This window comes from Hibiscus syriacus, unplaced genomic scaffold, assembly GCF_006381635.1.
Source record: "Hibiscus syriacus cultivar Baekdansim isolate YM2019G1 unplaced genomic scaffold, ASM638163v2 tig00110393_pilon, whole genome shotgun sequence".
In the NCBI taxonomy this organism is placed as follows: Eukaryota; Viridiplantae; Streptophyta; class Magnoliopsida; order Malvales; family Malvaceae; genus Hibiscus; species Hibiscus syriacus.
Genome location: NW_024062721.1, coordinates 488942 through 509716, shown reverse-complemented (window position 1 = coordinate 509716; position 20775 = coordinate 488942). Strand labels below are relative to the sequence as shown.

General features: G+C 32.6%; 4 protein-coding genes and 1 long non-coding RNA gene across 5 annotated transcripts; 2 read left to right on the top strand and 3 right to left on the bottom strand.

Annotated features, from left to right (window-relative positions):
- The first annotated feature begins 7391 nt into the window (after positions 1–7391).
- Positions 7392–7878, top strand: LOC120123510 (MADS-box transcription factor 26-like). The gene is made up of 2 exons (XM_039142382.1): positions 7392–7589; positions 7737–7878. Exons 1-2 carry the CDS (start codon positions 7408–7410, stop codon positions 7876–7878), a joined length of 324 nt encoding a protein of 107 aa, XP_038998313.1. The 5' UTR covers positions 7392–7407.
- A 224-nt stretch (positions 7879–8102) lies between these two features.
- LOC120123508 (agamous-like MADS-box protein AGL12) lies at positions 8103–14634 on the top strand. Its single transcript, XM_039142381.1, has 5 exons — positions 8103–8141; positions 8255–8316; positions 8526–8628; positions 8708–8746; positions 14545–14634. The coding sequence occupies exons 1-5, from the start codon at positions 8103–8105 to the stop codon at positions 14632–14634; spliced, it is 333 nt and encodes a 110-aa protein (XP_038998312.1).
- A 224-nt stretch (positions 14635–14858) lies between these two features.
- On the bottom strand, positions 14859–17464 carry LOC120123462 (ribosomal RNA-processing protein 7 homolog A-like; the record flags this gene model as incomplete). Its single annotated transcript, XM_039142351.1, has 5 exons — positions 14859–15211; positions 15865–16072; positions 16583–16680; positions 17008–17133; positions 17398–17464. Coding segments are annotated over 5 exons (585 nt in total), but the record flags the coding sequence as incomplete, so codon positions are not given.
- Positions 17465–17476: 12 nt separating this feature from the next.
- LOC120123463 lies at positions 17477–17769 on the bottom strand. The gene is made up of 2 exons (XR_005516193.1): positions 17640–17769; positions 17477–17531 (listed from the first exon to the last, which is right to left on the bottom strand). It is a non-coding gene; the product is annotated as an uncharacterized LOC120123463 (long non-coding RNA).
- A 555-nt stretch (positions 17770–18324) lies between these two features.
- On the bottom strand, positions 18325–19859 carry LOC120123461 (GDSL esterase/lipase At1g33811-like). The gene is made up of 5 exons (XM_039142350.1): positions 19583–19859; positions 19367–19491; positions 19001–19249; positions 18649–18907; positions 18325–18570 (listed from the first exon to the last, which is right to left on the bottom strand). Exons 1-5 carry the CDS (start codon positions 19842–19844, stop codon positions 18353–18355), a joined length of 1113 nt encoding a protein of 370 aa, XP_038998281.1. The 5' UTR covers positions 19845–19859; the 3' UTR covers positions 18325–18352.
- Positions 19860–20775: the final 916 nt, after the last annotated feature.

Genomic DNA, 20775 nt, shown 5'->3' with positions numbered 1-20775 from the left:
AAGCTTCACCCTCTCTCTCTGATAGCTTTGCTAAACTATTTTTCATTTTGGCTTTTCTAAGTTTTTCCCCATATTATTTCTCTTTCTTTCACTCGTATTACCTTTAAAGCTAATCTACACACATATTTATAGGTGTAGTAACTGACTTATTTTCAGCTCTGTGGATGCTTCTCAATTTCTCTCTGTCGCCTTAATACTTGCTTGCCTTTATTAAATTCCATGCAATTTTGACTTTTCAAAGTCCATTCTTATTTGATAAGAATTGTTTGCTGCTAACTTATCCATTTTTATGGGACAACCTTAATATGCTTAATAATTAAGCATGTGCATACTGCCAAAAACTTTTCAACTTTGCTTATTTCTATATTTGTTAATTCTTTGTTGCCGCCACGTTTCATGTCACCATTCTACCGCCTTTGACTTTTCAAAGTCTTTTGTTGCCAAGTTGAGTTTGATTTCTAACACTCCCCCTCAAACTCGACTTTCCATTCCGAGCTTTTCTCCACTTGTCATCTTCAATTGATTCTTCATTTGTTATGAGATCACTCTTTGCAAAGAGACTGAATAGTGAAATATTATTTAATTCGTAATCGTTGTACCTTTCTGGTATTCTTCTCTCTCTTGTGGATCTCGAACTTCTATGGGAGGTGCTTCAGCATTTTCTATTATGTTGCTAAGCATCGTTGATGCTGCTTGACGACGATGGTACATTTTATTGAGGACCTTGATCATCAACTTGTTCATCTTGATTGATAAGATTGTCATATTTATCTTTATCTTCATTAAAAAAATAGTCCTTTAACTTGCTTTTCCTCTTTGCTCCATCTCCAATATTCTGCTCCATCTCCAATATTCTGCTTCATCGAACTCGACATCTCTTGAAATTATTACCTTCTTGATAAGAGGATTATATATATGTAAACTTTGATTCTTTCATCATAGCCAATGAAAATATATTTTTCTCCTCTGTCATCAAGCTTCTTTCTAGTCTGTTCAGGAACATGGGCATATGCGATGCACCCAAAAATCTTGAGGTGTCCAACTCCTGGTTTCTGACCACTCCATGTTTTGTTTGGCATCATATACTTTACACTTTTTGTTGGACATATGTTCAATAGGTAAACTACACATCAAACTGCTTCAGCCCAGAAATTTCTCGGTAGATGTTTACATTTTATCATGCTTCTTACCATGTCCAGAATTGTGTGATTCTTTCTTTCTACAACTCCATTTTGTTGTGGTGTGTATCTAACTATCAGCTGATGGATGATGTCATGCTCTTTGCAGAATTCTTCAAATAACTTTGATGTATATTTGCTTCCTTTATCTGATCTGAGTATCTTCAAATTTTGACTGCTTTGTTTTTTCCGCCATTGCTTTAAATTCTTTCAATTTTTCTAACGCTTCTGACTTTTCTTTTAAGATATAAATCCAACATTTCCTACTAAAATCATCAATAAAAGTTAGGTAATATATGTTACCGCCAAGCGATGGTATGTCAAAAAGACTGGCTATATCTGTGTGTACTATCTCCAGCGGTCTTCGGGCACGCCAGGATCTACCAACTTCAAAGATTTGTCTATGTTGCTTTCCTTTAACGCAAGCCTCACATAATTGATTTGGAGGGTTGATCTCTGGTAGTCCTTTCACCATACTTGTTTTTGATAACAACTTCAATCCAGAAAATCCAAGATGTCCATATCTTAGATGTCATAGCCATGAATCATCTTTGATCGCGGTCTTCATGCACTTGACTTCTCCCGACTCGATATCAATTTTAAAGAGACAATTTAGAGTCATATCAACTTGGGCTATCAATTCTCCTTCTTTATTTTTGATGGCAAGCGAGCAATTCTTCATCTTCACTTCATATCCTTTTTTCAGAAGTTGACTAAGACTAATAATATTGCTTTTTAAAGCAGATACATAATAAACATCTGAAATATATTTCTTTTCTCCATTTTTCTGAGTAATTATGACTTCACCTTTTCCTTTTAGTTCCGCGTGCGAGTCATCTCCGAACGTTACTCGCCCATGGACTGTTTCATCTAATTTCACAAACAGTTCCTTTTGACCACACATATGGTTGTCGGCACAATTACCAAGATACCAAATATTTTTCTTGAATTCTTCATTTCTTTTATAAGTGATGAATATATGAGATTTTTCAATTTTTTCTTCTTCAGATGTTGCTACGTTATTTCTTTCTTCTTGTTTAGGAGCAGATCTACACTCATAACTATAATGACCATACTTATTGCAATTATAACATTGTACCTGTGATTTATTTCCTTGTTGATATATGCCTCTACCTCGGTATCTGAATCCTCGTCCACGACCTGATATTGGATTGTTTTCACTTATTTGATCGGTGTCATATGATTAACCACCTTGATTTCCTCGACCTCGTGTGTAGCTGCTGCTAGCTTCTCCTTTATTCACATTCATCTTGCTTTGTAGAGTTTCCTCCAAAATTTCATAATCTTCATTTTGTTTCATTTTCTGCTCACGGGCTTGAAGTGAACCCACAAGCTCATCGATCGAAATTTGGGATAAATCTTTTGATTCTTCGATTGCCACAACCACATAATCGAATTTTCTTGTCAATGACCGCAAAATTTTTCCATCACTCTAACATCGTTGAGTGATTCACCATTTTTTTCATTTCATTCACAACCGCTTTCACACAGCTAATATAATCATCGATGTTTTCTGTATTTTTCATTTTTAATATCTCAAACTCAGCTCTAAGAGTTTGTAAACGTACATTCTTTGTTTTTTCGGCACCTTGTAGGGATTTTTGCAAAATCTCTCATGCTTGTTTTGCGGTATTCGCATCAGAAATTTTTTTAAAGGTAGATTCGTCTACTCCTTGAAAATAAAGAACAATGCTATTTTATCTTTTTTCTGGGATTCCTTGAATACATTATTTTCTTCATTGGCTAGGGCTGCTTCTGCTGCTGCATTTTCAAGCTCGGTGTAACCATCCTCGATGATATCCCAATAATCTTGGGAGCCTAGTAACACCTTCATTTGAATGCTCCAATTGCCATAATTCGTCTTTATCAATCTCGGGATTTGAGGTTGAATCATGTTGGTCATCTTCTCCACCACGTTAAACTCGAACCAAGCTCTGAGGCCACTTGTTGAAAGCGTAGATGGACACTCAGTAATTTATAACTCGAACTATTATTAATACGAGGAAAAAATCGTTACAACGACGTTACCCCAATATTACAACACTACAACACTAATTGCGGCTAGTTTACAAACACAACCTCGTTATTCTAAGTTTTGCTAAGCTTCACTCTCTCTCTGATAGCTTTGCTAAACTATTTTTCATTTTGGCTTTTCTAAGTTTTTCCCCATATTTCTCTTTCTTTCACTCGTATTACCTTTAAAGCTAATCTACACACATATTTATAGGTGTAGTAACCGACTTCTTTTCAGCTCTGTGGATGCTTCTCAATTTCTCTCTACCGCCTTAATACTTGCTTGCCTTGATTAAATTCCATGCAATTTTGACTTTTCAAAGTCCATTCTTATTTGATAAGAATTGCTTGCTGCTAATTTATCCCTTTTTATGGGACCACCTTAATATGCTTAATAATTAAGCATGTGCATACTGCCAAAACTTTTCAACTTTGCTTATTTCTATATTTGTTAATTCTTTGTTGCTGCCACGTTTCATGTCACCATTCTACCGGCTTTGACTTTTCAAAGTCTTTTGTTGCCAAGTTGAGTTTGATTTCTAACATTCAGTCTAGTGTATGAAGGTCTTATGGTTGGTTCTCCCAAGTTGCATAGTCTTTTTAACTTGTTTTAATGTTGGATATAGCCATATGTAAATGGATGTATAGCACTACTGAAACATCGAACAAAATTAAAAGAGTATGTTTATTGGCCTGGGTTTGGTTCGCCAACCGTGAGTGGTTCACTTATTTTAGTCTGTACAATGAGTCACGATCGATGAAAAAAATCCGTTGATTAATGATTTTGTGGAAAGGAGAAATGTTATGTGAAAAAAGATAATAGAAAGTGGTTCACTTCATTCATGTCTCAAGGATATTTATAATAATTTTTAATGTGTGTCAAATATAGAATTATAATGATTATTTGTAAGTAGGTTGATCAAACTTAATTAGACTTTAAATTTTATCCTAGTAAGCCAGGTGAACCCAATATGAGTTCTGTTTAGATCTTGTCTAGTAGTTGACAAGAAACTTGTATAATGTAGATGTTAACCAATCAAAGGTTTTGATATATAAATAAGTAAATTTAGCAAAGATTAGAAAATCTCAGAAATTAACTTAAAAATCTAACAAAGTGTTTATCATTGTTAGAACAAAAGTAAATAAGATGAAGAAATTAATTGTTATTATCATATGAAAACAGCACTCCACTACTCCTGAACCAAGGCACTGAGAATTACTTGTTTAAAGCTAAAAGCAGTCCCTTTTGACTCTAATATCACACAGTATCCATTCATATTCATATTCTTTTCAAAGAAACTTATCATCGAATTGGAATCAAAACTTTACATCACGATGAGAAAGCAAGTATCCACGTGGCAGCTTTGGAGAGAATATCCAAGTGTCGAATGATTAAGACCAATCTTATGCGAGCTTTGATTTAAAAATCTATTTGATTTGACAAGACCTTTGCTTTAAAAAATGAATCACTTCCGTAATGGTGGGGTGGGCATTGCTGTAATTTGATATCTTTTGTTAAGAAAAAGCACCCAATGCTTTTATGACCTTACAATGACTAAGAATTTGTTGAGGAAAAAAATCATCTGAAATTATAATAATTTAACATAAAATTAATATATATTACCAGTTCACGCAGGTATAATATTTTTTGAGATTATAAATATAATTATTAGTTGAATAAATTTAAAAAACATAATTAAATTTTCTAAATATGTGCAATCTAGTAGGAGTATAAATAAAGAGATTATGATATGAAGAGAAAAGGCGTGGAATCTATCATGAGCTGTTCATTGGATGGTAAGTGAGTTGGGGTTGGCACATGAAATGACATCCTACAGCTGAGAAAAGCAGCCGCTGGTTTAAACACCTTAAAATTTGACACGCACCCAGGCATTGCTCGATTAGGTTATGCTATTATAGTTTATAATTATAATTAATTACTAATAACAAGATTTTATTCATAATTAGAATAAACATGCATAATATTGTTACATAAGAAAATTTAAATCAAAATAAAACTTATATGATTTATATAAAATGAAAATTGAAAAAGCTGTACCCAAAAAATTAAATGCAAATTGAATAAAAGCTATAAAATCTAGAAAGTTAAATTGTAGGGTAGAATAATTTATCAATAGAGGATAATACTTTCTTTTATTATGAAATAAAAAGATTAAACACATACTTTAACTTAATAATATATTTTAAAACTTTTAAAATTCTATAAAGAGATGAATTTGTGAAATTTTAGGGGATAAGAATATATTTTTAATAAAAATATATAAATAAAATAATTTTAAAATTACAAGTACGATTGCCCCTTCAATCCATGGGTGTTTGTTCTAATTTACTTAATTTTTATTATCACACCTTTAGTATTTCTTATGCTTGAACTTGAGAGACTTAAAAAAAATAATTCATTATTATTATGGTCGCTAAGTTAAGTTGGTGTAATTGTTACAACTTAAAATAAATAAATTGGAACAAACACCCATGGAATCTATAAAATGACAAGAAAACCGTGGGGGGAGCGTGAAGGGCAAGATATGCGGAGAAAGTGATGGGGGAAAAAGCCATGGAATCTATGATTAGACGACTCATTGGCTGGTTAGGGACTTGTTGCGCAATGCTCATTAATTGGCGAAACCTATTTTCTCAACTTTTCCTACCACAACTACAGCAAATCAAGATTTTAGACGCACCCTTTAGCTAATAAAAGAAGCTAATATGATTTATGGTAATGGAACTTCAAGGTTTTCAAAGAGGAAGCATTTGGTGGCGGTTGGTTGGCGTGAATTTTTTGGAATTAGGGGAAATTGGAATCTAATTTTATTACTTCTCATGTTTGGTTCAAGTTTTTCAAGGGAATTGGAATCCCTCATGGCTTCAACTTTCCATCAAATGAGTGAAAGTAAATTCCATCCAAGAATGGATTGAATTCGATTCCCTTGTTGGAGAGAATTGAAATTTGACCATACTACCTTAATCAATCTTTTGGTAACTTATTCATATATTGAATAAATATATTTTTTTATTATTTCGGGTCGAGTTTCTAATTCATATATTCGGGTCGGGTCGGTGAAACTTTATTTTGGTCGGGTCGGTCGGTTTATTTAAGTGTGATATTCGGGTCGGGTCGAGTTCGGGTTTAACCCGACCCAAAAATATATAATTTTACCTTTATATTTAGGAATAATTACAATAATACCCCTCTATATATAATTTTTTTCAATTAAGACACTGTTTTTATTGAATAAATAATTTTTTTTATTATTTCGGGTCGGGTCGGGTCAGATTTCTAATTCATATTCGGTTCGGGTCAGGTGAAAATTTATTTTGTCGGGTCGAGTCGAGTTTTTTAAGTGTGATATTCGGGTCGGATTCGGGTTTAGAGTGAAAAAACCAGACCCGACCCGAAAAAATATATAATTTTACCTTATATATTTATAAATAATTACAATAATACCCCTCTATATATAATTTTTTTCAATTAAGTCAATGTTTTTATTGAATAAAAATGATTTTTATAATTTATTAAAATGAATAATCAATCAATAAAATGAAAATTTAATATTTTTTTAATTTTTTATAATATATTACTACATGTAAGTTGTAAAACAAACTACAATAAAGCAAAAAAACAAGAAGGGTAATTCTGTCATTTTATATTACTGAAATCAAATTCATCTGACATGTTTGCGAATCAAATAGAATATGGAATTGGATTATAATTCTTGACAGATTCCAATTTCTTCACAGATTTCAATTCCCTCGTAAACATTCCAACAAACCAAACATCACCTAAGTCGATTCCTAAGTCCAATTAAAAAAAATCATGTTATAACTTTAGTTATTTAAAACGAAAATTTAGATGTATAGTGGGAGAGGGATTGAGGAAGAAGGTAAGTGGTGGAGAGAGAGAGAGTATATAGGAATTAAGAAGTGTGAAAAAGAAGGGTGTCGACCAAAATCGATATTTAAAGTGGGAAAGTGATTGAGGAGAATCGAAGGGGACGAATATAAGTGTTGAAGCTCTAAACCAGAGAGAAGCAACTGTTAGACAAAGCACCAAGTCCAAAGCAAGCATTGCAACAACCTCGAAGCTAGTTCAAACTAGTGGGAGGTTGTGTGCACAGGATCCTCATATCCGAACAAGTTGAAGAAGAAGAAGAAGAAGAAGATCAAGATCGAAAAGATGGGTCGAGGAAGAGTTCAGATGAGGCGCATTGAGAACCCGGTGCACCGGCAGGTTACCTTCTGCAAGCGGCGAGCTGGCCTCCTTAAGAAGGCTAAGGAGCTCTCCGTGCTCTGCGATGCTGAAATTGGTGTTGTCATTTTCTCCGCTCATGGAAAGCTCTATGAACTAGCCACCAAAGGGTCTCTTCTCTCCCCCCTTTACAGTTTCATATGTATGTATAAACTTAGTATGTTAATTCAAAATGAAAGAATACATGCATGCATGGACATGCATAACCCTTATATGTAGAAAAACAAACTAATAGTATTTGTTTTTTGGAAATGAAGGACCATGCAAGAGCTGATTGAGAGGCATAGCAAGTACACCGGTGGACCTCAGCTGCCTGATAAACCCATGGTGGAACCTATGGTATGTCATATACGTTTCGTATACAAACATATTTCTTTACAAAGTTTACGTAGAAACTAATAAATAAGCCGATGATATCATCAAAGATGAACATGTCCAGTTTTGAACACCTCTTTTCCATTGATACGAGATACTTTGCTTAGTTCATGTAGATTTGAGATTAGATAGTGATTATTCTTCATTTCAATCCATTAATACTATTTATTAATTAAAAATATTCTTCAATAATAATAAGAGTTATCGAGATAAATCGAATTTAATCTAAAAAAAATAGTATCAGTGTGATGTTATCAGCAAAGTGGGTGTTAAATCAGATTCTTCTGGTTCAACAGACCAATAGGAAATATTGTTAGAATTATGGGTAAGTTAGCATGCTCAAATAGTATGAATAGATCATTGAAATCTCTTCTTCCATTTATTTATCTTAAAATTTTAGGATGCAAAAAAGGAGATTTCCATGCTCAAGCAGGAGATCGAAATTCTTCAGAAAGGTCTCAGGTAGACTTCCTTTTATTTTTTTAAAGACATCAATCTTTTTATTATTATTATATGTATACGCAGTTTAACATAAAGTGTGAAATATAAATCCTCAAAACATATTAATATGTGTTTTCACGGGTAGAAATAGTTTAAATAATAATTAAAATATCTTTACTGAGAATGGTAAAAAAATCAGTTATATTACCAAGTAAATTGATTTTTTACAGGTATATGGTTGGAGGGGGTTGTGAATATATGTCACTGGATGAATTGCTTGTACTTGAAAAGCATTTAGAGATTTGGATCAACCAAATTCGATCAACCAAGGTAAAGGCCATTTTATTATTATTTAATTCAATACCATTTTCGTTTGCATTTTTTTTAAAATTTGTTACATGAAATGCAGATGGACATTATGATTCAAGAAATTCAAATGTTAAGGGACAAGGTTAGTATGATTGTGCATATTAATACATTCTGGTTTTTGTAAGTACTTACATACAAACAAAATTTAGAAAACAGTTATTGGTTTTTGGGTAAAATATAAGAAAAAACAAATTAAGATAACATTTATTTATTTTATAATACTTGATTAAATCGCAATGTTACGAAGGTTCTTTAAACAGATATTGACTTCTCCTTACCAATAATATTTTTTATAAAAAACTCCAAACACATAACCTCATCTAATTATTGATAAATTTTAACTTTAATATTAAACTATAAAAAATTACAAACGAATCAGTAATATTTATTAAGTTTTAATATTATGATCACTCGTTTTATCCTTCATCCTTTGATATAATAGAGAAATTATTTCATGATCCCGGCTCACCACGTCATCTGTGGTCCTAATGAATGAGAGTCACAAATTTTAAAATAACTTATGAATAACTACCAACTTCTTATTTACATGTAGGAAAGAGGTGAATGTCCACCTTGGAAAAAATTGATATGGAGAAATATTATTGGTCGAGATCACGGATGACGTGATGAGCTGAGACCATCTAATAATTTATCGATATAATGACAATGTAGCACAGGAATATTTAAAGCTATTTAAGCATGCCATGTCATGTGGACTTTATAATTTTAAACTAATTTGTAAAATTTACATTTAAACTATCATTTTAATTTACTTTAGATGTTTAAAACTTTTTTTATCAACGCTTATTTAGTTATCATTTAAAATACTTAAAATTTAATTTCATTATCATTTAAATTCATCATATCAACGGTTATTGAAAAATTAATCAACTAATAATTATTTGACATGTGACATTAATATATGATTAATATTAAATTTTTAATGACAAACACAAAATTTTAAAATGTATAAAAAATTTAAATTTTATAATTTCTAAAAAAATTAAAATCCTTAAATCCACATATTTTTAAATCTCTAAAACTCCTTAAACTGATCAAAAAATTAAAAAAGATTCAAGCGACTATGTATGTAACTCCCTAAACTTAATTTGTGACGCAATGACTTTGGTGGGCCACATTGGACCACTAAAGCAATCACTACTTAACTTTTTCCCTATTTATACTATGAAAATCATTTTAAAGCAAACCATAGAAACTTATAGTGACTTTAAAACGTGTTTACAAATTGAAGCTCCGTTCATAAGTATTTTCAAAATAAATCTTAAAATAGAAATAGGGTAATAAAATAAATGTATGTAGAAGTCCTATAGATATACATGTTCTCTATAGTACTCAAATATTGTACCCTGAAAACGAGTGTTAAATATTTTTGAAGTAACGGTACTTCGTCAACTACTTGGTCTATCAATCTACGAATAGAAACATTCGAGTAATGAACTTCACAAGCACAATAATATATTACTAATACACATAATAGAATTCATAAACGTAAACATGTTAGTAATACAAACAATGGGTAATGAATATAAGCATCAAATACTGACCGTAAAAATTGAAGGGGTATTGGTTCATACTTAATTTGTAAGGTCTAAGGGGTATTGTAGGTTCATTTAGCATCAAATAAATCTATGTTTAACACCTAATTCATCGTTTTAACAACAAAACACGTATATCACTCAAATAAACTCAATTACCAACATATCACATACAATTAGGGATGGACATGAGACCCGAACCCAACAGTTTCCGACCAGACCCGACCCGATAAGGTTCGGTCGGGTCGGGTCGGGTTTTTTAAGGGTAATGTTCGTGTCGGGTCAGATTCGGGTTTAGGGTGAAAAATACTCGACCCGATCATACCAAAAAAATATAATTTTACCTGATATATTTAGGAACAATTACAATAATACCCCTTTATATATTATTTTTTTCAATTAAATCAATGTTTTCATTGAATAAAATAATATTTTTATTATTATTTCGGGTTGTGTCAGATCGGGTTCGAATTTTATCTTAAAAAGTCAGGTATAATGGAGGGTATATATTTTTCGGGTCGAGTCAGGTCGGGTGAAGGATGTAAAATTTTCGTTTGCATTTTTTTTAAAATTTGTTACATGAAATGCAGATGGACATTATGATTCAAGAAATTCAAATGTTAAGGGACAAGGTTAGTATGATTGTGCATATTAATACATTCTGGTTTTTGTAAGTACTTACATACAAACAAAATTTAGAAAACAGTTATTGGTTTTTGGGTAAAATATAAGAAAAAACAAATTAAGATAACATTTATTTATTTTATAATACTTGATTAAATCGCAATGTTACGAAGGTTCTTTAAACAGATATTGACTTCTCCTTACCAATAATATTTTTATATATAAAAAACTCCAAACACATAACCTCATCTAATTATTGATAAATTTTAACTTTAATATTAAACTATAAAAAATTACAAACGAATCAGTAATATTTATTAAGTTTTAATATTATGATCACTCGTTTTATCCTTCATCCTTTGATATAATAGAGAAATTATTTCATGATCCCGGCTCACCACGTCATCTGTGGTCCTAATGAATGAGAGTCACAAATTTTAAAATAACTTATGAATAACTACCAACTTCTTATTTACATGTAGGAAAGAGGTGAATGTCCACCTTGGAAAAAATTGATATGGAGAAATATTATTGGTCGAGATCACGGATGACGTGATGAGCTGAGACCATCTAATAATTTATCGATATAATGACAATGTAGCACAGGAATATTTAAAGCTATTTAAGCATGCCATGTCATGTGGACTTTATAATTTTAAACTAATTTGTAAAATTTACATTTAAACTATCATTTTAATTTACTTTAGATGTTTAAAACTTTTTTTATCAACGCTTATTTAGTTATCATTTAAAATACTTAAAATTTAATTTCATTATCATTTAAATTCATCATATCAACGGTTATTGAAAAATTAATCAACTAATAATTATTTGACATGTGACATTAATATATGATTAATATTAAATTTTTAATGACAAACACAAAATTTTAAAATGTATAAAAATTTAAATTTTATAATTTCTAAAAAAATTAAAATCCTTAAATCCACATATTTTTAAATCTCTAAAACTCCTTAAACTGATCAAAAAATTAAAAAGATTCAAGCGACTATGTATGTAACTCCCTAAACTTAATTTGTGACGCAATGACTTTGGTGGGCCACATTGGACCACTAAAGCAATCACTACTTAACTTTTTCCCTATTTATACTATGAAAATCATTTTAAAGCAAACCATAGAAACTTATAGTGACTTTAAAACGTGTTTACAAATTGAAGCTCCGTTCATAAGTATTTTCAAAATAAATCTTAAAATAGAAATAGGGTAATAAAATAAATGTATGTAGAAGTCCTATAGATATACATGTTCTCTATAGTACTCAAATATTGTACCCTGAAAACGAGTGTTAAATATTTTTGAAGTAACGGTACTTCGTCAACTACTTGGTCTATCAATCTACGAATAGAAACATTCGAGTAATGAACTTCACAAGCACAAAAATATATTACTAATACACATAATAGAATTCATAAACGTAAACATGTTAGTAATACAAACAATGGGTAATGAATATAAGCATCAAATACTGACCGTAAAAATTGAAGGGGTATTGGTTCATACTTAATTTGTAAGGTCTAAGGGGTATTGTAGGTTCATTTAGCATCAAATAAATCTATGTTTAACACCTAATTCATCGTTTTAACAACAAAACACGTATATCACTCAAATAAACTCAATTACCAACATATCACATACAATTAGGGATGGACATGAGACCCGAACCCAACAGTTTCCGACCAGACCCGACCCGATAAGGTTCGGTCGGGTCGGGTCGGGTTTTTTAAGGGTAATGTTCGTGTCGGGTCAGATTCGGGTTTAGGGTGAAAAATACTCGACCCGATCATACCAAAAAAATATAATTTTACCTGATATATTTAGGAACAATTACAATAATACCCCTTTATATATTATTTTTTTCAATTAAATCAATGTTTTCATTGAATAAAATAATATTTTTATTATTATTTCGGATTGTGTCAGATCGGGTTCGAATTTTATCTTAAAAAGTCAGGTATAATGGAGGGTATATATTTTTCGGGTCGAGTCAGGTCGGGTGAATGATGTAAAATTTTCGAGTCGGATCGTGTTGGCCGGAACCCGACCCATCCCATCCTTACACACAATATCATATTTATGAGTGTTATAATTTATCATAAGATTAGAAATACACTACCTTAAATCAAAATACCAATTAAGGTCTTTAGCTCAACTTCCTACAACTTTTTGATTGCCTCTAACACATAGGGCCCTCTTCTATCTTTTAACTGATCAAAACATAAACAAGGGAAGTTCTAATCATTCATACTAATAAAATAAAACAATAAGGACAAATTTAAAAACATGAATTTGCTTTAAACATTAGATTCTTTCGACAAAAGTGAAGATGGAAGTTTTAACTTTGGGGAAGAATAAGAAATTAGTGAAAGAAAGAAGAAAACAATGTGATGAAGGGTGGGTGAAAAGCTATCAGCTTCTCTCCCTTAAACCCACGATAACATCACAAAATCAAGGGAAAAATCACCTTGGTTTTTCTAGAATGAGTTATTTACCTAATTGATCCCTTAATATTTAATATTCCTACAATTTTCCTATTTTTCTAGGCCTAAATGGGCTCAATTATCTCCTAAAGAGACCCAACTTGTCCCAAAGGTCCAAATATGCTCATAAACCGACCCAAAGTTATCCCGAACCAACTCTCATATGTTGACTCAGAAATTCCGGACATTATAGTGTAGTCTCACCGATGATGAGACGATAGTTGAGTGAAAAAAACGATCTCGTGTGACAGGTTTAGTAACTAAATGTTGAGATTATTCTGTTTTGAGTGACCATGTCTGACGATAAGGGACGACCAATTGAGCTGAGTTCGAAAGAATGAATGATTGGCTGTGGTTGATTCAGTGGTAGCATAAGAGATTTAGATTTTTTTTAGCAATTTAGAGATTTTAAGTTTTTTAATTAATGATTTTGGTTTTTTAATAAAATTAAAATAAATTTAAAAACACGTTGAGTGTCAAATATTAATTTGATAACATATTTTTAACAACAGTTAACGATCAAATACCTTAAATAATAATAGAATAAACATTAAGCACGTTGAAAAATAAAATAAAATTTAATACCTAAAATAAATTAGATATATAATTTTGACACTTATTTTTTTAATTGAGTTATATATATAATTTAATGATTAAAACAGTGTTTCGTGTGACCTCTATTATAGCCATCTAAATCTTGATAATCACTTAAAAGAAAAGCCAAAACATATATTATATATCGAAAGCAATTATTTATATATAGACTTATCTAATGGTTGGATAAGTTTAAAAAAATAGAAATACTTTCAAAAATATAATAACAAAAATAAATGTGATCATCAATTAAATGTTTTATTAGTTGTGCTTATATACATACAGATTTAGTTGATTATTATATTTGTGTAATGACTGTTTTTCTCTCTTTTTTGTTGGATAAAGGAAGGGATAATGAAAGCTGCAAATAAAAGTCTTATTGAAACGGTAATAAGAAAAGCAATGGCAATGGTTAGCTTTTAAGAGTATTTTAAGGAATATTTGCATATAAATTTATATTTTGTTAGTTATATAATGTTATTATTTGAACATTATTTATAACGATATCATTAGCTTTACTAATAATATATGAAATTTAAATTTTATATATTATTAATGCATCAAATATAAACGAATGACTGACAGAAGGTTTCTTATTTGTTTACAGATTGAGGAGAACATCAGCAACACTGACTTTACTACAATGACCACTGATATGCTGCTGCACCCACTAACCATAGCAAATAACATATTTTAAGTTTAGAGTGTTTATGTATAATTTCATATATAAATTAATAAGAGTTAGTATAAAACTGAATTATCAAGTGTTTTTGTTCCTGTTTTTACACACTTCGTGTGATGAAATAAATTTTGATACCTATTGGGTTGCTTTTAGTGACTGAATTAATAAAGCTTCTCACTTGTTAAAGGCATTTGTTACCTTTTTATATATAATTAAGGATGCAGTTTGCATAGATTGATGGAGATAATTTGGTGATACTTGACCCAGTTTGGAACCATAATTCCATATCATGGAATCTCTGTTTTACATGTGATCATTAAAATGTGCATATATTACGTGATATGCATGCATTATAATTGTAAAATTTCTGGTTGAAAGAGTGCACCCGATTTTCCAGTAGAGTACGAAACCACATGTTGCACAAAATGGGTAGTCAGGATTCCATCTTATCTCAAATGCAGCAATGATGAAACCATCAAAGAGAGATTAGCTTCAACTCTTGGATCTCAATAAGGTCGAAACTTCCGGGCGGCTCTCATCTGTTGAATCCGCTTCTTATCCTGCTCGAATTTGCTTTGGAGTGTCAAAAGTTCTGCAAGGAGAAAACAAGGTTATGTAAATCCGTTGTGTCAGCATTCATGGGTAAAAAGGAAACCCCTACAAGCAGCCAAACATGCACATACAACATTCTTCCATCATAGACATTGCCTGAAAGCAGAACATCGAAGCAAAGGTCATTTTGAGGGATCTTGATCCCCTTCATTACTATTCAAATATAAATAATGATGATGATCAGTGTATTCGAAAATAAATAATGAAATAATCTCAACTCCTTTGAGCATACAGTGCCATTCTATATACTCCTGTCAATTATGTCGTTCGAATTTAGGCGAGTGTGGGAAGGTATGCTTAAGTTTTTCCATGATTTTGAAGGTCTTCTGAGGGTCATATCCCATGTATAGAAGTCTGCCGGATACAAGTGTCAAGCAAAATGAATTCTGGACAAGCATAGCCTGCCGGTAGCCTAGCACACATAATTTTGTCCGACTATACTACATACAATTTATGTGAATTTATTAAAGCAGAAAAGAGAAGTGTAAAATTATGTGCAATGAGAAGCAGCTAATCCTAACATCTACACCCTACAACTTAACTGAAACCCACCAGAAAATGTCAATAATAAACTCAATAGTGACATCTTGGTATAAAAAATGGGGGAGAAAACAAATTTAGTGTCATTCATACCATTCCTCTGGGCTTCTCTTTTTTGAAAGCGGTAGAAATCAGAGACCTCTTTGCTCTTCTTCTTAGCTAATTTCTCCTCCACAGAAGCCTGGGAAACAGAGCCTACCGTAGTTCCACTTTCGGAGTCTGTGGTTTTTTTCCTTCCTTTATGATGTTCAACAAGTATCCATCCCCCTTCCGTAAGACGAGCCTCCTTTTCTTTCTTTTCCTATATCACCATAATGACCAAAATAGTAAATAACAAGAAAAACATTTCTAACAATGCGTCAAGGGTGCAAGGTGAGGTATAGGCATTGAAATCCTTATATTCCATGTGCCACAAAGTGCATATTTGTGGAAAAGGATGCTCATCTACCTGTGTGTGAGTGCATGCGGAATAAGCTAAAAATATATAATAATGTAAATCCTACGAAGCATGCAAAATTTCATTCTTTTGTTGACCAATATGCATGATTGTCTAACAGTCTCGAATTTGTCATTGAATATTCAAATGTTGAGAAGTAGAGAGTTTGATGTTTTCTCCCTATACAACCTTCTTTTCTCTTTTTATCTACTGTCTTATAAAAAAGGCACCTAGGCATACCAAGTGCATCCTCTGATCAAATGCACCTTGCCTAAAAGGGCTTGAAGTAAGTTTTTATCATGAAATGCTAAGGTAAACTCTTTGAAAAAACTGGTATTGCTACGACTCAACATGGGGTATCAAGAAGAAAAATACCTGTTCAAGTTTTTCCTCGTATGCAATTATAAACTCGTCAATCCTTTGTTGCAATACCTTCAAGCCAGGTCTACTTTGGTGGTAGCCTGTAAGCCATTCTGCAGTTTAAGAAAACTTGCCTATCAAATGTCTATAAACCAATATACTTGTCTATCAACTGATAATGGAAAATACATTATCAAACTAGAATCCAAATAAGAAAAGGCATGCTAACATCAATTAAAAAAAAATCTGGCTTTAGCTATAAGTTTGACAATTCCAATATTGCCTACTATGGCGCATATCCTAAACGACGATAGAAATAAGACTTAAACTAATAAGTTCCAGAGAAAAATTCCGAATATTAACAATACTGCTTTGGAAGTTTATCTCTACCGCAAAACCAAACGCTAAAAATCTTTAAAGAGAAGTCACCAGTTTCATACTTTTCATTCCTTTTGAGCAATCGTCGTCTCCAGAAGGTATTTCATAAACTTCATCCTCTTGAGCTGCTTTACTCTTTTCCACCAACTGACCATTTGATTTCTTTTCTCTATCTTTCCTAAATTTGTCTACAAGGAAAAAAATATTATGTAAACATCAAAGAGCAATTGCAATATTAGAGTTGATTAAATTCTAAATAAACCAAAAGAAAAGCCCATGAATTTACAACTTTTAGTCTTACTTTCATAATGGAGTCTGCAAATGCAATGTTAGAGTTGATGAAATTCTAAGTAAACCAAACAAATCCTATCAATTATTTAGAACTTGCAGCTTTTAATCTTTAGAAAATTTTATTTTTTTAAAAAAATAAGATTTTTAAAAAAAAGTCTCACCTTGAGCATGAACTTCGTTCCCATCAACAAGCTTATCAACGGTTCCAACGCTAGCGTTTTTCTCTTTACTTTTCTTTTCGTCTTACTTAATTTATCCTTTTTCTTCCCTTGTTTGGTTGCAACTAAATTCTCCACTGAAACCAACGAAACAAAAGAAGTAAACCCATCGCAGAAAAGCTAAATACATATATACAAAGATCATTCAAAGGCAAATCAGCAGAAAATTTTCCATTGACATTTACTCATATGAAAATCTTCGACGATACCAACAGAATTAGCCTCCCCTTTACTTGCTTTCTTCTTCATCGCACTTGTTAAAAGTTTCAACTTAGACTTCCAAGCTTAAAACAGCTGCTGCAATGGTGAATGAGAAGGTCCAAAGCGCAGAGAAAAGAGGGGATAGTTCTCCTTAGGGCAATTATACTAGTACAAACTATTGGGCTTTTGGGGTTCAGAGAATTTAAAACATTAAACCCAAAGCCCGAGATAGTTCAAGCCTAACTCTTGAAGCCAGTCCAAATTATTACAAAAAACTGTAAATAAAACAAGGAATTCAAGTTTTCAATCTAGTTTATGTTGTTTTTTCTCGTTTCCTGGATCTGGGTAATGCCAAAGATACTTTCATAGGCATTTTATTTACATTTTTGTAATAATTTCTAACACTTGTTTTGTAATAGTTTCCAAAATATTAGAAAAATCTCTAACACTTGTTTTGTTTTGGTTGGTTCAATCTCGTTTCTTTTTGGTCAGCATTATTTAGATTGTGCTCCAATTTTGCAAAGAAAATTCGTTGCATCAAACGTTTTAGAGGGACAGCCACAATTGGAACAAGAAATGGTCATGTTCAGCCACAATTGCATTCACTAGAACAGAAATTAATTACCAGCTTGAATTACAATCACCAACAAGTAGTAACTCATGACATGAATTCAGTAAGTGAAGAAAACATGAGGTTTTAGAGTGAGGACAATTGCTGTATGTTTATAGGATAAGTATAAGCCTGTGATCCATAGGCAGACTGTGCAAATAAGATGTTGGCCAGTTCGGTGGGATGGAAGGCATCCCAAAACAGGTATTTCCTTCGATCAGTACAAGGTTGTTGTAGGGGAAGACATGTTATCTGCCCGTTGTTTCTTCCCACTCCGCAGCATCCTTTGTCTATTACTTCAAACCCTGTACACTTAGAGCGTCAACAAAATTTTCTGTAAAACCAATTACGTCAATCAAACACCGGAAAATATAGTATATTACCATTAGCAGAGCCATTTTGATAAAGATCCATGCTGCTTTTGTAGGAATCAAGGTAAACAAACTTCGCTCCTGGTAGTTGGCCTCCATTGAAACGATCGACCACCTTCCTTAGCTCGGTGTTGAAAAGAGTGATTGCCTTGTTTATGTCTTCGTTGCAGCGGCTGCTATTACTGTGGTATCGAGCTAGTTGATACGGTATGCATCCGATTGGTCCGACTGCTGTTACGATCACCTTTCGAGCTCCTAAGCTATGCAATTGCTGAAATATATCGATGTCAAACACGCGAGAAATCATGTCAGCGTTGGAGACAGACCGAGATGAAATGTTTGTTTCGGGACATGGAAAACTTACTGTTAGCTGGCGTGTGTAGTCTTGTATGAGTGCAGCCGCGTAAGCGTTGGTGGTGAAATCGGAGCTGGTTGTGTAGAAGCTTGGCATGAAATAGTTGTTAAGATAATCATTGCTTCCCAGACCACAATAGAATATGCACTTGCTTAGATAGCTTCCCAAAGCATTGGTGTCTCCTCTAAAGAACCTCCTCATTTGCACCACCGTATTAGCAAAGTTCGCGACCTGTCCGTTCATTGACGTGTGGGCTCCCTACACACAAACATGTTGCAATCTTTTTTCTCATAGTCTGAGGTGATTTTAAATTACGGTCGTGTGAGCATTTTCATATCGTTGAACAATAGTTTATATATATATATATATATGTACCAGATTGTCGCCTGTTTCTTCACGAATACCAGAAGCGCCGGAGGCATAATTGGTTCCGCGCAACAATTCGGGGCCACGAGCCCTTGAATAGGGAAGAATGTAGCGTGTAAACCCCATAAGTTGAGCTGCAATTCCAGTGTTTCAATAGGAAACCGATTGCAACGAAAAAATTGATCAAAACAGGACTGATCAACTGATCAAGGAGCAGTAACTAACCTAGAGCATCAACAAAAGTTCGACCATTAGTGAAACGACCGGTGGTACCCCCGAGGAAATCGATGCCGTAGGGCCTATAATTAGCCCTGGCAAGTGTGACCATACCATTGTTATTGCCATTGTCCACTAAGGAGTCACCGAAGATGTAAAAGCATGGTACTTGAGACTGCTGCGGCTGAGGCAGCCGTTGCGACTGGCCTCTACCGTTAAAACAGGCCACGATCAAACAAACCAACAAGGCTAGCTCACCAACGGTCTTCATTTTTGAATTACGGCTAAACTCATCGATCACAATGCAGATGAATGGGCCATTTATATAGGGATGAAAAGGTTTGATAATCTATTATGGGGTTCATGTGCATATCCATGCATGTTGGGTTTGAGTTTTTGCGGTGGAGAGAGTGAGGCGTAAAACTTTTAGTTGTGGTGGTCACTTATCACATAAAGAATTACTTTACATTGAAGCAGCAGCGGCTGTGGCGGATGTATCTCGTGATCAACTTGTTGGCCAGCCACAACCTTGCTAGCTTAGCCTACAATACGATCTCTCCCTAAAGCATCCCATCCATGTCTATCCAAGTAATCACAAAATTTTGATAAGAAAAATAATTGTGAAATTCACAAAATGAAATAAACATCATAAGGAGGGAATGTGCATCCAAAATTAGTAATAATGAAGGTTAGCATTCAAGATGAGACAGACAGTGAAAACAAAGTTCACAGAAATTGTCGTCACGTCATTCAAGCAAGTTGATAGCTCTACTTGTGGTGGAAATCTCACTGGTAAGGATAGAGAGAGGATTCTATCATTCTCGAATCCCCGGTAGTTGTGAGAGGGTATTAAATTGATGGGTAAATCACCCATTTAGTCATCTATTTATTGTTGAGTTTATATTTTTATCATTCAATTATATTAACGACGAGTCGAACGTGATGTCTTTTTAATATTATTTTCTCTTAATAATTTAATAATAAATTAAACAATTTATTAAAAATACATAGAATTAGAATATAAAAAAGTCAAAAGTGATCTAATAAAAAATTATTTTTAATCTCTAAAATTTTAAATTTTTATAGTTATTCAACTTTTTTACGCATCAGTTATCCTTCCTTACCCGCCGGTTACTCAACTTTTTTATGAAATAATTATCATCCAATTTTTTTAGTTTAATATAGAAAATCACCCTTTTTCG

Bases quoted from the DNA above. Each gene is read 5' to 3' on its own strand.
- LOC120123508 (XM_039142381.1), top strand. From the start codon at position 8,103: ATGTTATCAGCAAAGTGGGTGTTAAATCAGATTCTTCTG. The intron at 8,629-8,707 runs AAGGCCATTTTA...GAAATGCAGATG, and splicing joins AAATTCGATCAACCAAGGTA to GACATTATGATTCAAGAAAT. The intron at 8,747-14,544 runs GTTAGTATGATT...ATTTGTTTACAG, and splicing joins TTCAAATGTTAAGGGACAAG to ATTGAGGAGAACATCAGCAA.
- LOC120123510 (XM_039142382.1), top strand. From the start codon at position 7,408: ATGGGTCGAGGAAGAGTTCAGATGAGGCGCATTGAGAACCCGGTGCAC. The intron at 7,590-7,736 runs GTCTCTTCTCTC...TTGGAAATGAAG, and splicing joins TATGAACTAGCCACCAAAGG to GACCATGCAAGAGCTGATTG.
- LOC120123461 (XM_039142350.1), bottom strand. From the start codon at position 19,844: ATGAAGACCGTTGGTGAGCTAGCCTTGTTGGTTTGTTTGATCGTGGCC. The intron at 18,908-19,000 runs GTAAGTTTTCCA...GATATATTTCAG, and splicing joins ACTACACACGCCAGCTAACA to CAATTGCATAGCTTAGGAGC. The intron at 18,571-18,648 runs GTAATATACTAT...CTAAGTGTACAG, and splicing joins TCAAAATGGCTCTGCTAATG to GGTTTGAAGTAATAGACAAA.